Source organism: Carcharodon carcharias, chromosome 12, assembly GCF_017639515.1.
Source record: "Carcharodon carcharias isolate sCarCar2 chromosome 12, sCarCar2.pri, whole genome shotgun sequence".
Lineage (NCBI taxonomy): Eukaryota > Metazoa > Chordata > Chondrichthyes > Lamniformes > Lamnidae > Carcharodon > Carcharodon carcharias.
Window position 1 is genome coordinate 47868752 of NC_054478.1, and position 14784 is coordinate 47883535.

At 44.1% G+C, this 14784-nt stretch overlaps 1 protein-coding gene across 1 annotated transcript in view; it reads right to left on the reverse strand.

The window, feature by feature from the left end:
• thsd7ba (thrombospondin, type I, domain containing 7Ba) overlaps window positions 1–14565 on the reverse strand; it is a 676798-nt gene extending 662233 nt beyond the window's left edge. The window contains exons 1-2 of the mRNA XM_041200229.1: window positions 14517–14565; window positions 13338–14139 (exon numbers count right to left, since the gene is read on the reverse strand). Of these exons, the coding sequence (XP_041056163.1) occupies window positions 13338–14139; window positions 14517–14565 (851 nt within the window). The remainder of the gene's footprint in view (window positions 1–13337; window positions 14140–14516) is intronic.
• Between the last annotated feature and the right edge of the window lie 219 nt (window positions 14566–14784).

Here is a 14784-nt window from a genome sequence, read left to right on the forward strand (position 1 = left end):
GGGGACCCAGAGGGGAGGAGTGCAGGAGTGTCAGCCTCTGCAATTGTCCAACAGATTTGAGGTTCTTTCAACTTGTTTGGATGAGAGTGGGGGCTGCAGGGTGGATGAGCTGACTGACTATGAACTGTGGTACAGGAAGCCATTCAAGTCAAGGGGAGCACAAAGGAATGTAGTGGTAGCAGGGAACAATATAGTAAGGGGGATTGACACAGTTCTCTGTAGCAAGGAGCAAGAGTCCAGATGGCTATGTTGCCTGTCTGGTGCCAGAGTTCGGGACATTTGCTCAGTGCTGGAGAGGAACTTGCAGTGGGAGGGGGAGGATCCAGTGGTCGTGGTCCATGTAGGTACCAACAGCACAGGCATGATAAGGAAGGAGGTTCTGCATAGTCAGTATGAGGAGCTAGGCACAAATTAAGAAGCAGAACCTCAAATGTAATAATTTCTGGATTATTACCAGAATCACGTGCAAATTGGCATAGGACAAATAAGATTCGAGAAATGAATGCATGGCTCAAAGACTGGTGTGGGAGAAGTGGGTTCTGGTTTGTGGGGCACTGGCATCAGTAGTGGGGAAAGTGGGATCTGTACCATTGGGACAGTCTACACCTGAACCATGCTGGGGCTGGTGTCCTCGCGAGCCGCCTAACTAGGGAAGTAGAGAGGGTTTTAAACTGAATAGTGGGGCCAAGGGGTCAAATTTGGGAAGATGTGGTAAGCCAAAGAGCGGAGACAGGTCAAGAAAGAAATATATTAATATGGGAAATGATAAACAGACCATGACAGGAAGGAATAGAGAATACAAATTTAAGAGTAAATCAGCAGATAAGGCTACATGCTACAAAAATATGTAATCAGATGAGATTAATTAATCTCAGAGTAAAGGATGTTCTAGTCAGGGGAGATCATAACATAACTTTTGACAGATTTATTGATTTTTTGAAGGTGTAACAGGTAGAGTGGATTAAGAGGAACTAGTAGATGTAATGAAAGCAAAATACTGCGGATGCTGGAAATCTGAAATATAAACAGAAAAGGCTAGAAAAACTCAGCAGGTGTGGCAGCATCTGTGGAGAGAGAAACAGAGTTAACGAATTCTGAAAAAGAGTCATTTTGGACACAAAACACTGACTTTGTTTCTCTCTCCAAAATGTTGCCAGACCTGCTGAGTTTTTCCAGAATTTTCTGTTTTTATTACAGTAAATGTAGTGGATTTGGATTTCTAAAAACTATTTGATAAGGTGTCACATAAAAGGTCATGGTGTTGGGGGTAGTAGCATATGGAAAGAGAGTTAGTTAACAAACAGGAGTTGGGATGAATGGGTCATTTTCAGATTAGCAAACTGTAAGTAGTGGGGTGCCACAGAGATCAGTGCTGGGACCTCAACAACTTGAGACCAAGTGTATTGCAGCCAAATTTGCTGATGATACAAAAATAGATAGGAGAGCAAGTTGTGAGAAGGACACGGGAGTCTGCAAAGGGGCATATATAGATTAAACAACTAAGAAAAATATTGGCAGATGGAGTTTAATGTGAGGCTGTCCACTTTGGTGGAAAGAATAAAAAAGAAATTTATCTAAATGGAGAGAGACTGCAGAATGCTGTGGTACAGGGGGCTTGGGTATCCTAGTACATGAATCACAATAAGTTAGCATGCAGGTACAGCAAGCAATTGGGAAGACAAATGGAATGTTGGACTTTACTACAAGAGGATGGAGTATAAAAACAGGGAAGTCTTGTTGCAACTGTGCAGAACAGTGGTGAGGCCCCACCTGGAGTACTGCATATTTTTGGTCATCTTATTTAAGGATGAATACCCTTGAACTGGAGGTGGTTTAGGTTGATTCCTGGGGTGAAGAGGTTGCCTTAGGTTGAACAGGTTGGGCCTGTACTGATTGGAGTTCAGAAGAATGAGAGATCATCTTATTGAAACAGGTAAGATTTTGAGGGAACTTGACAGGGATGATTCGGGGATGTTTCTCCTCATGGGGGAACCTAGCACTAGGGGGCACAGTTTCAAAATAAGGGGCCTCCCATTTATGATGGAGATGAGCAAGAATTTTTTTCTCAAGGGCCATTAGTCTTAGTCTTTGGAATTCTCTGTGCCAGAGTGCAGTGGAGGCTGGGTCAATGAATACATTCAAAACTGAATTAGGTGGATTTTTGATTGACAAGGGAGTCAAAGGTTAGCGGGAAAGCAGGCTGGAAAGTGGAGTTAAGGCCGCAATCAGATCAGCCATGACCTCATTGAATGGCAGAGTAAGCTGAGGTGGGGGTGAGTTGAAGGAGTTGGGGGCATGAAGGAGTTGGGAGTTGGGGGCTGGGGGTGGGGCGGGGGGCGGGGTGCAGTGGTGCAGCGAATAACTTACTCCTTATGTTCTTATGATCGATTTCTTTTCTGATGAAAGCTCATCAACCTGAAACATTAACTCTGTTTTCCTCTCTACTGATGCTGACAGACCTGCTGAGTAACTCCAGCACTTTCTGTTTTTATATTCTTTTGTTAGCTGCAGACATTATCCTGGTTGATATATATAAGATGTTAACTGTGGCTCATTAGATAACACTCTCACCTTTGAATCAGAAGATGGGAGGTTCAAGCCCTGCTCCAGAGACGTCAGCACAAAATGTAGGCTAACGCTCGAGTGCAGTACTGAGAGTGCTGCACTGTCAGAGGAGCCTTCTTTTGGATAAGTTGTTAAACTCAGTTCCCATATGGTGCTATGTTGAAGAACAATAGGAACAATAATTGCTCCTGGTGTCCTGGTCAATATTTGTCCCAAAACCAAAAGTTTTATTTTAGTTGTTAAGTTCTCTGGAATATCCTGAGATCATGAAAGGTGTTATATAGACGCAAGTCTTCCTTTCATTATAAATGTTAGTCTTTTTCTCTTTATCATCACTGTCTCAATTAATGACCATATCTGACCAGTAAAAATTAAATAAAACTGCTGTGCAGGTCCCTGTCCCAATGTGGCAGACAGTCCAAATAAACTATAAACCATTTCAAGGACTAATGAACTGCTGCTCTTCAGTGGAGAATCATGCCTTTAGTTATCGACGGGTTAAGTGGCCGTCCACATTACCCTGGCGTCAAAATGCCAATGACAACTGGAACGTTTGCAAAATTGGCATGTGACTGATGGTTTATATACTTGTTAATTTAACACAATATAGAATAACTGTAATTAGTTCTGTGGTGCACAGTATTGGCAATAGGACTGATACTAAAAACACTGCAGAAAGTTTCTGAATCAGTTGTTTTGTAGCCATTGGTTAAGCATATCACCAATGCCAGCACAGGAGCAAGTTTTCCAGGTGCTGCAGAGGCAGCTCAAGGAAGACTGCATCCTCTACTTTGAGGATCAGTTAATTAGCTCCTGAAATGGTTAATAACTTATTTGCAATCACTGCCACATTAGGCAAAGGTCTATACCATCCCACCATCCCAGAATTATAGTCATGCACATATATCTTCATGGCCAGCTCCAGGTCTTCACAGGTTATTACTATTCTAATGTTAATCTTTTGAAGTAAGTCAGAAGCCATTGGATTAATGTTCAAAGATTGCAACGTTCTGAGCTTGGAAAATATTTGCAGGGAAATTAGCAAAGACACAGGAGGTAAATATGATAAATGATGCATAAATACTCATTTTAGCTTCCAGCTGAATGAATCTGTTTAAAATAATCCCATTTAAATAGGTTTGGTGCCAATGATATTTCATAGGAGAGAGACTGAGATTGTATCATGTTTCTTGCTACTGAGGAATACCCTTGTTATCGTCTCTCTATATTTTAAGACACCCCCATGTTTCAATTAATGTGTGTCCATTCACACAAATGAAATTAACGAGATAAGTTGGATGCTATTTTACAACCGTGTACATATGTCCACTATAGTATTTAAACTAGTTATCTTCCATTTCTCAGTACAACAACAACTGGAACATAGGCAAGACGCGAAAATTAGAGTTTAGGCAGGGAGGTGTATTTTCTGTGATAAATGCTCAGTTTAACAGCATTTTAGTAGGACCATAAAAATGTCATATAGTATATCTGTGTTTCTTGTGCAGGTATTTCAATTATATTGCTCGTGATATGTGAAATTTTTGAAGTCAATTTTATTTATATGGGAGGATGGCTGGGTAATGGTGACCTTGCAAAGAGAATCAATGGCAATCTGGAGAACAACTCTGGCAGCATTCAGAAGGGTTATGTAACTTCAGAGAGAATAGCAATACATTTTGAAATGACAAAAATATTCTTAGAGAGAATAACTGCAACAGGCTTAGAGAGGGCAGGTTACAAGAGCATAGTGATAGTATTCCAAGTAAAGGAATGCGTTGAGAGCTGCTGCAACCTGCCTAAATCAGGATTAGCTTCTAATATCAGTGTAAAACATACATACAGAATTTTCCACGACATAAAAAGGGTGTTAAAATGGTAATGGCAAGCTGAATAGTTTAGCTCAGCTGGGCTGTCACAATGAACCAATGTTTAAAAGACACTGCAATAGTTATTGAAATTAAGAATTGAGATTCTAAACAACAATAGTTTTCTTTAACAAAAACAGAAAATGCTGGAAAAACTCAGCAGGTCGAACAGCATCTAACAGTGGAGAGAAAAACAGAGTTAACATTTCGAGTCCACTTGACTCTTCAGAGCTAAAGAGAAGTAAAAATGTGATGAAATTTATACTGTTTAAGGGGGATGCAGCAGGTGAAGTTGGATAGAAGGTCAGCTATAGGTGAGGGCAAAGGAGAGATTGACAAAGATGTCATGAACAAAAGGACAAAGGGGGTGCTAATGGTAGTGGTAAGGGCTAAAGGAGGTGCTCTTGGTGGCATTAAGGTAAGAAATGTGATAATAGCAGGATAATAGCAGGATTCACTGCCACTTCTCTAATAGTTTTCTTTAGCTTATTGTAGTATAAAGGGTTAACAGAATGGATATGCTGATCTATGGGGCATATGATGATGTGACCCTGACACCGAGCAGTCATGTACAAGCTACTGTAGGGATCAGACAGACAGCCCTGAGGGGAGATGTGCCTTCCCTGTAACTCACTATGTACATACTGTGAATAGTGTAAATAAACTAGTTTTTAAGTAGATTTCCTGATGTGCCTGCGGCTCTTCCTTGCTAGAATCCTGGCCTAGCACAGTCTACAACGTGGTAGCAGTGGTGGCGGCACCAATTTAGTTAATTGCTGGTGTCAGATGACCCACAGCAGCAATGGTGGCAATGGTGGCACTGCAAGAACAGTCTCTGCCCCTACCCTGCTCATTTTCAAGACTCGAAGACTTACGCAGAGATTGCCGCTGGAAGACGTGCCAAGAACAATTTCGACAACTAATCCAGGCTGGTTCTTTAATTTCTTTTGCGGGGCCAAACTTGGTAATTCTGCCCATCCTGAAGCCCACCAAAATGGGACAAAAGACAGGAAATCAGTCCAGTGCCATTTTGAAATGTCTATGCTGTAGCGCGAGACAACAGCACAAACGGCTGGATTGCCAAGCAGGGCTGCTGAGTGTTTCAGATGCAGCAGGACAGACATTTCCAATGTTTCTGCTCAGTTAAAGTCTCCAATAAACAATGCAAACAATGACACCACCAGAAATTAGCACATAGCTCACACTTCCTATGTAAAGTTCACCAGCATTAACAGGACTTGAGGTCTATCAATTTAGAGGTCAGAGGATTCCCAACATGCTTCAAGCTTGAGACGGGTGCAGGGATATCTGTACTGGCTGACCAACTCCAGGGTTAGGTCGAACAAACCGAAATGTTAAGGGTCAGATTACCACCACACTATGCTATAAGGGGCGAAAGATCACAGAGACACTTTATGTCATCCACCACCAAACCATTTCCCTACTTAGCATGAATGTGCGTGTACAGTTAGGTATCATAAAAAAAGTTGTCCTGGTGTCCATCGACACCAGGGTCATCTTCCGCCAGGAATTTCCACAACTTTTTCAAGGGCTGGGGAAGCTGAAGACTGAATATCATATTTCTCTGCTCTCAGATGCTATGTGTGTCTGTTCACCCCTAGCAAGGCGCTGCATTCTCTATTGTTGAAGGTTAAGGTGGAACTTGACCGCATGTTAGATAGGGGCATTATTTTCCTGATCACACAGCTAACCCCCCTAGTGTTCCAGTCTGGTCACTGTTCCCAAGCCTAATGGTCACCTTCAGCTTTGTGTAGATCTGATGCAATTTAATAAAGCCATCCAGAGGGAAGTCCAGCTGATGGCATCGGTAAATGACAGTTGGGCCAAGCTCACCAATAGCATCCTTTTTACTAAGCTTGATGCAAACAGCTGGTTTTGAAGTATACCCCTCGACAGTGAATCTAGGCTCCTGACGACCTATATCATGCCCTTTGGTTGATTTTGCTCACACGTGGTTCCACAAGAGCCGACCATGACCATGACTACTGAGAAAGTGGCATTGGCGGTTACATGGGCTGTTGAACATTTTCCTGATGGGGCTGCCCTTCCAGGTGGAAGAAGACCACAAACCCCTCATTACACTCCTCAATTCCATGGAGATTGTTAAAATGTCTGCCCATAATCAATGATTTCACCTCTTATACCAATATACAGCTGCCTATGTCCCAGACAAGTCTCAGACCATGGCTGATACTCTCTCTAGCGCTCTAATCGACCACCCTATCACCCTCAATTCCAAATTGGTGTCAGAAATAGAAGTGTTTTCCTCCATTGTCATGAGTCCCCTGCTCATATCCACCACAAGACTCCAGGATGTTTGACGTGCCAGAAAGAGGATGCCAAATTTGTTCAAGTGTGGGAGTTCTGCCTCCAAGGCTAGTGCAAATACAACTCTACCACAAATACTGGCTGTACAACTGTATATTGGTACTGCATCTTATCCACAAATACTATGAGCAATAAGTCCATTTGACCATTGTGGTTGATCTCCTAGTTTACGATCATCATTTGGTCATTCCATGCCCCATGCAACAAGATATTCTTCATAGTCTCCATGGAGCTCACTTCAGCATCACTAAAAGCAGAGTGAGGGCCCTACAATTTGTGTGGTGGCTGAGCATCGCACAAGCTGTCCAGGATTTTGTCCTATGCTGCCATACCTGCTGCATTCACATTTCCATGCCAATGGAAGCCCTGATACCATCTACCTTTCCTCCCCATCGGGGTAATAGGTTAGGGCTCGACCTCTTTGACTTCCATGGCAAGACCTATCATGTGGTCATTTATTATGATTCTCAGTGGCTAGAGATAATCAAGCTTCATACAACTACAACGGAGTTCAGCTTGAAGGTGCTACAAACCGTCTTTTACACCCACTGGCTCGCAGGTGAAATTATTTCAGATAACCAGCCCCAATTTGCCAATGACCATTTTCAGCAATTCACCATTCATAATGGGGTCTCTCATGTCACAAGCTCTCCTCTTCACCTGAGCAATCAATCCGCACTAGCAAGAGCCTGATGTCTGAGAGTTCAGATTTGCATGCAACTCTCATGTATCGGGCCACTCCCCTGGCCAACGTTTCTCTCCAGCTGAACTCCTTATGGGCCATCTTTTGAAAAATGCAGGTTCCCCTGTTGCCTGCAAGCCTTCAGCTGCATATCGCCTCCACTGACCATAACGCATTGAGGGTGAAGGAGTTGAACCTCCAGGAAAAACAATGCCAATGCTACAGTACCAGAGCGAAAGCTCTGCCACCTTTGACACCAGGCCAGTGAGTCTGGATCCGGTACCAAAAAGCCGAAGGCCTCACTCTCACCAGCATGGAGCACGTGGGCTTTTATTTGATCCAGATGCCATCTGGTACCATCTGAAGAAACAGATGACCCCTCATCGCATTCACTCCCACCAGGCAACAGGGTTTCGACTACCATGAGATGTGGCCAAGAAACCCCTAATACACTCCAGATGCTCCTAGGGAAGATGCACTCCCAGTCCTCTGACCCAGTGCAGCAGTCACCAAAAAAATGCTCAGGAAGAGTGACGAAGGCTCCCCAGAGACTCAATCTGTAGCTGAGGGATTTGGAAGGGTGTGGTGGAGGTGTGGTGGTGGTAGTTGGTGGCGAGAAGGATGCAGTAATGTAAATAATTTAAAAATAAAGGTCATGTAAATAGTTAAAGAGATAGTTTCATATTATTGTTAAATAGAAGATAGTGTACTGGGGGGAGGTGTGGTATAAAGGATGAACAGAATGGATATGCTAATCTATGGGGCACATATGATGTGGCATTGATGTCAGGCAGTCATGTACAAGGTACTGCAGGGGGCAGACTGGCATCCCTGAGGGGAGGTATGCCTTTCCTGTAAAACACCATGTACATACTAGGGATAGTGTAAATAAATTAGCTTTTAAGTAGATACCCTGATATACCTGCTAGAATACATCCTTGCTAGAATCCTGGCCCAGCTTATTCTACAACACTTATGATTCAATAGTGTTATTCTTATTTATAATTTCCACTTCAACTTAACTATGTATATAGTTCTGAGTATGCTGTCAATCAGCCAAAAAAAAATTAACTTACAGTTGACTTGAGGATGTTCCAAAGAAGAATGCCTCTAATTGAGTAATTTACAGCAATTAGACCTTGTAGCTTTAAGGGGTCACAGCTTTATTTTCACAGCAGAATTATACATAGTATAATGCTCCTGTGCTTATGAAGCAGCGTATCCTCTGACTTAGCATAAGCAATGTGACTTGGGAGATGCAGAATGTTTTTTCTAGGTATCAAGTTTGTAGGACATGAGAGTGAATATGTTAATTTAATCAAAAATATGTGGCTGAAATAATTAGCTGCAAAATGATTTAATTGTGTTAAATCTTCCAAGAAATTAAATTAAGTGCTATTCTTGCATTGGACAAGTAGCTGGGCAGGTTTTTTAAAAATTTATTCATTCACAGGATGTGAGCATCACTGGCTAGGCTAGCATTTGTTGTCCATCCCTAATTGCCCTTGAGAAGGTGGTGGTGAGCTGCCTTTTTGAACTGCTGCAGTTCCTGTGGTATAGGTACACCCAGAGTGCTGTTAGGGAGGGAGTTCCAGGATTTTGACCCAGCAACAGTGAAGGAATAGAAAGGATAGTTTGTGGCTTGGAGAGAACTCACAGGCCATGATGCTCCCATCCACCTGTTGCTCTTGTCGCGGGTTAGGAAGGTGCTGTTGAAGAAACATAGGTGAGTGGCTGCAGAACATCTTGTAGATGCTACACATTGCTGCCACTGTGTGTCTCTGATGGAGGAAGTGAACGTTTAAGATGGTAGATGAGGTGCCAATCAAGTGGATTGCTTTATCCTGGATGGGATCGAGATTCTTGAATGTTGTGGGAGCTGCACTCAACCAAGGAAATGGAGAGTATTCCATCAAATGCCTGATTTGTGCCTTGTAGATAGCGGATAGGCTTTGGGGAGCCAGGGGGTGAGTTACTCACAGCAGAATTTTCCAGGCTCTGACCTGCTCTCGTAGCCACGGTATTTATCTGGCTGACCAGAAACTGAACTGGACCAATAGTAACCCTATCACAGAATCACAGTGCATAAGAGGCCCTTCGGCCCATCGAGTCTGCACTGACATGTGAGAAAAACCTGACCTACCTACCTAATCCCATTTACCAGCATTTGGCCCATAGCCTTGAATGTTATGATGGGCCAAGTGCTCATCCAGGTACTTTTTTAAAGGATGTGAGACAACCTGCCTCCACCACCCTCCCCGGCAGTGCATTCCAGACCGCTACTACCTTCTGGGTGAAACACTAAGTCGATAGTGGGGTATATAGTGATGGTAATGCCATTGACTCTCAAGGAGAAATGGTTAGATTCTCTCTTGTTGGAAATGGTCATTGCCTGGCACCAGCCTTGAGCCTAGGACAATACCTTCAGGAATTCCTGCAGCAATGTCCCGGGATTGAGATAATTGACATCCATCAACCACAACCATCTTCTTTTATGCTAGGTATGACTCCTTGTTACCACATTCGGTCAAGTGCCTCCTTGTCAAGTGCATTCACTCTCACCTCACCTCTGAAGTTCAGCTCTTTTGTCCATGTTTGGACCAAAACTGTATCGAGGTCAGGAACTGAGTGGCTCTGACAAAACCCAAACAGAGCGTCAATGAGCAGGTTATTGCTGTGTGTAAGTGCCACTTAATAGCATTATGGATGACACCTTCCATCATTTTGATAATGATTGAAAGTAGACCTGAGGGGTGGAAGTAGGCCCCATTGGATTTTTTCTGCTTTTTGTGGACAGGACTTTCCTGGGCAATTTTTCACATTGTCGGGTAGATGCCAGTGTTGTAGCTGTACTGGAACAGTTTGGCTAGGGACACAGCTAATTCTGAAGTACAATCTTTAGCACTATTGCTGGAATGTTGTTAGGGCCCATAGCCTTTGCAGATCCAGTAGCTTCAGCCATACCTTCATATCATGAGTAGTGAATCAAACTGGCTGAAGTTATTCAACCAAGCATCTCAATAGCTTATGAGCACTATAAAAGTGTTATTGTGGGTTTAATTTTGCTGGTAATATTGAAGGCCCAACACCAAGGCCGAAAGCAGGAAGCAATCCCCCTATGGCCGGTGGTGAGACCCCAAGGCTGCATATTGCCAGTGGCGGCCAATTAAGAGGCTGCCATTTGGGACACTGTTCAATAAGGACAGCAGCCCTCCTAATTTGAGGGTGGGGGGCATGACAGTCTCAGTAGCATCACCTCTAGAAGGGACCAGTGTTAAGGCAGCCCCTCCAGAGAAAGGATGCTTCAATAATGTGGCACCCTTGAAGACTGGTGAGTTTGGTTAGGGTGTGCAAAGGCTAGGGAGGCAGGGCATTTGGGGGTGGGGGAAGTAGTGGGGGGTGGGGGGGTGGTGGTGACAGCGGGGGGTTGGTCATTGAGTATGAGCAATGTATTGCCATGAGGTTGACCACCACCACTGGGTTTTCTTCTCCGGGGGCCATGAAATGCCCATAAAGATGTGCCCACCAACCCACCACCATCAATTGGAAAGCACTGGGAGGGCATCAGGTTTCACCCAACTGTGTCCACACATGGTGGTGGGGCCTTCCGAGGCATGTCAAATGCCTGCAGAGGTGGGAAATGGTGCTTCACTGGCTAGTTAAGTGGCTCAATTGGCATCCAGGCGGGCATCCCAGCTTTCCCACTGCTGACAATATGGCATGGTAGTGGGAAGATGCATTGTGCTCCTCTCTTTTCTCCTTCCCCTACCATTTTGGCAGGCCTACCACCTCCCAGCCCATACCCAAAGGGCCCTGAAAATCAGCCCTGTGTTATTCATGCACAATGTCACCAAAATGAAAATCCAGCATATTTTAAAAACAAATTATGACACCTTTTCCAGGCTTTTGTTTTGGATTTTTGAAATAGTTAAAATTTCCATCTCTATCTTTACGATTGCTTTTATAAAACTCCATTAAAATCCAGTCAGTTATTCAGCCCTCATTCTACTGTACATCAGAAAAAGGAGCCCCATCAAAACTGGAGTCAATGGAAATCGGGGAAAACCCTTCACTGATTGGAGTCATAACCAGCTCAAGGAAAGATTGCTGTGGTTATTGGAGGTCAATCATCTCAGTCCCAGGACATCACTGCAGGAGTTCCTCAGGGTAGTGTCCTTGGCCCAACCATCTTAAGCTGCTACATTAATGACCTTCCTTCCATCATAATGTCAGAAGCGGGGATGTTCGCTGATGATTGCACAATGTCCAGCACCATTCGCAACTCCTCAGATACTGAAGCAGTCCATGTCCAAATGCAACAAATCCTGGACAATATCCAGGCTTGGGCTGACAAGTGACAAGTAACATTCAGTGTCAGGTAATGACCATTTCCAATAAGAGAGAATCCAACAAGAGAGAATCTAACCGTCGCCCCTTGATACTCAATGGCATTACCATCGCCGAATCCCCCACAATCAACATCCTGGGGGATACCATTGAACAGAAACTGAACTGGATTAGCCATACAAATGCTGTGACTACGAGGGCAGGTCAGGACATAGGAATCCTGCGGTGCATAACCTCCAGACTCCCCAAAGCCTGTCCGTCTACAAGGCACAAGTCAGGCATGCGATGGAATACTCACCACTTGCCTGGATGAGTGCAGCTCCAATAATAGTCAAGAAGCTCCAGGACAAAGCAACTCACTAGATCCACAAAATTTACTCTCTCCATCACCGACGCACAGTAGCAGCAGTGTGTGCCATCTTCAAGATGTACTGCAGGAACTCACCAAGGCTCCTTAAACAGCATCTTCCAAACCCACGACCACTGCCATCTAGATGGACAAGGGCAACAGATAGATGGGAACACCACCACCTGGAAGTCCCCCTCCAAGCCACTCCTGACTTGAAAATATATTACTGTTCCTTCACTGTCGCTGGGTCAAAATCATGGAACTCTCTTCTTAACAGCACTGTGGGTGTGCCTACACCACCATCTTCTAAAGGGCAATTAGGGATGGGCAATAAATGCTGGCCTAGCCAGTGATGCCCACATCCCATTAATGAAATTTCTAAAAATGAATATATTTAGCACATTGCTTCAAAATTTGCTGGATGGATTTACTCCACAGGCAGAATTTCCCGGTGGGCATGCGGGGGCAGGACCCACTCGCCGACACGTAAAATGACGTGGGGTGACATCGGGTGTGCGTCCCGACATCACCCAACGTTATTTAGATTTTCAGTTTGGTGGGCGTGCAGCCAATTTGGCTCTGCGTCCACCGAACTGTCAAGGGCCTGTTAATTACCTAATTGAGGTCATTGTCAGGGCTGCCCGTCCAACCTTACGGTTGGCGGGCAGGTCGGGAGCCCAGGCGGGCTTCCGAAAAAACATGAAACCTCATCCTCGGGCAGGATGAGGTTTCATGAGGGTTTTAAAAATTAATATTAAGTTTTAACATTCAAGTAATTGACATGTCCTGCTCATGCGACAGTGTCATATGAAGGAGCATGTCAGTGATTTTTTTTTTCTCTCCGTTCAGCACAGGTTTTGCCTCAGTACTTTGCCTCAGGGAGATCCGTTGGCTCTATCATGCATGTGCGAAAGAGCACACAGACCTGCTCAGGGAATCCCCTCCCAGCCCGCACAGGAGTGCACAGCGCTTCAGGGCAGACGTCAGGCTGGGCTGGCCTCAATTGGCCCGCCCACATAAAATGGCGGTGCGCCGCCAACCAGCGGCGCCGGTCGGGAACCTGCCCGCCCACAAGCTCATCCACACAACCCCACCGACAGGCAGAAAATTCTGCCCCACAGCACACTACTTTTACTAATGTTTGTGAGTAGGTAAACACCCAAAAGAATGACATTACCTTAGCATGGCGTTCTTTCCATCACTTCTCGTACAATGGACATGTCTTGTTTGATATCCTATCTCTACATCCAAGGGCTTGGAATGTTGATGGAATGGATGCTTCACGTGAATCTTTTCTGATGATTGCAAACTAAAGTTCAGAACTGTTTTGCCATTTTGCCAGGTTTGTCTTTGGTGCGGCAGTCTGCAGTCACTCCAGGGCCCAACTTTTAAACTGTACTGAAAATCATCCTCCCCAACCAAACAGGAGACCTGTATATCACAGCTCCTAGTTTCTGTTAGAGATGGGCAAGTCTTACCACCATACAAGGGCGGCGATAACACTGAACGAACACGGTGTTGTAATCCTTTCCCACATCCTTTGCTGCAGGCTGACCAGGCTGAGAACTCCGACACAACACAGTCCTGTGGGCAGGGGATGAGGCAGGCTTGGTCCAAGGCAGGCTTAGGTGTAAAGAATTCACAAATCTCATCTAACACCAGCGATCTGTTGGATTTTCGTATGCAGTGTACTTTCCTATGCTGCAGTCCCTGCTGTGCAGTGACACAATCGAAGGTCCTTGGTTTAATTTTATTTGAAGCAATACGAAGTGCACAATCTCCCCATTTGGTGAATTCCCACTCAAAAAGTTCCTGGTGCCAATCACACACCTTGAAACAGTCCCTCTGAATTTCTGGTCTCTCTTCATAATTACAGTGAGAATGGTGTGTTGTCCAGCCTTCAATGTGGACACACCACACTGTTCTACTTTGTACTCCATTTGGACCACAGTCTTCACCAATACATCGACCCCACTGGCCTAAAATCAGAAAACAAATTGAGTAATTCTTGACCTTAAATGAAAAAGCACAATCAGTATTGGCTTGCACAGAAAAGTGGACATGTTTGAAAAACTGTGTGGTAATGTACAGCAAGCATAATTTGCTTGAGTGTAATCTGCACTCAGGTGTCCTAAATGCTAAAATAGCCAAGTATAGGTTAAGGATAGAAACAAGCATTAATAGCTGAGTTTTGCTGTAATTTGGAAAAAGAACACTCGATTGTCAATCATTAAAGTGTTGGAAAAATAAACGATTGCCAAAAAATGTGCTTTAAACATTGCTTTAAACAGTGAAATATAGAAAACACAAGAATAAAATAACCCTATTATTTCTCTCTTCAATCTCAGGAACACACAGTTCTTAGACATAAAGTAGATGAAAAAGTGAAGATTATGATATCGCATCTCCACATCGTTACCATCACCAGAGGGACCCAGGTACAAAGACACTTCAACCAATCCATCCTCCTGAAAAGTCCCACAGTGCAACCAAGATGTTCCCCATTGAAAAAAACAGAAAATGTTGGAAATATTCAGCATGTCAGGAAGCATTTGTGGAGAGAGGAACAGAATTAACGTTTCAAGTCAATGATCTTTTGTCAGGACTGGAAAAAGTTAGAGATG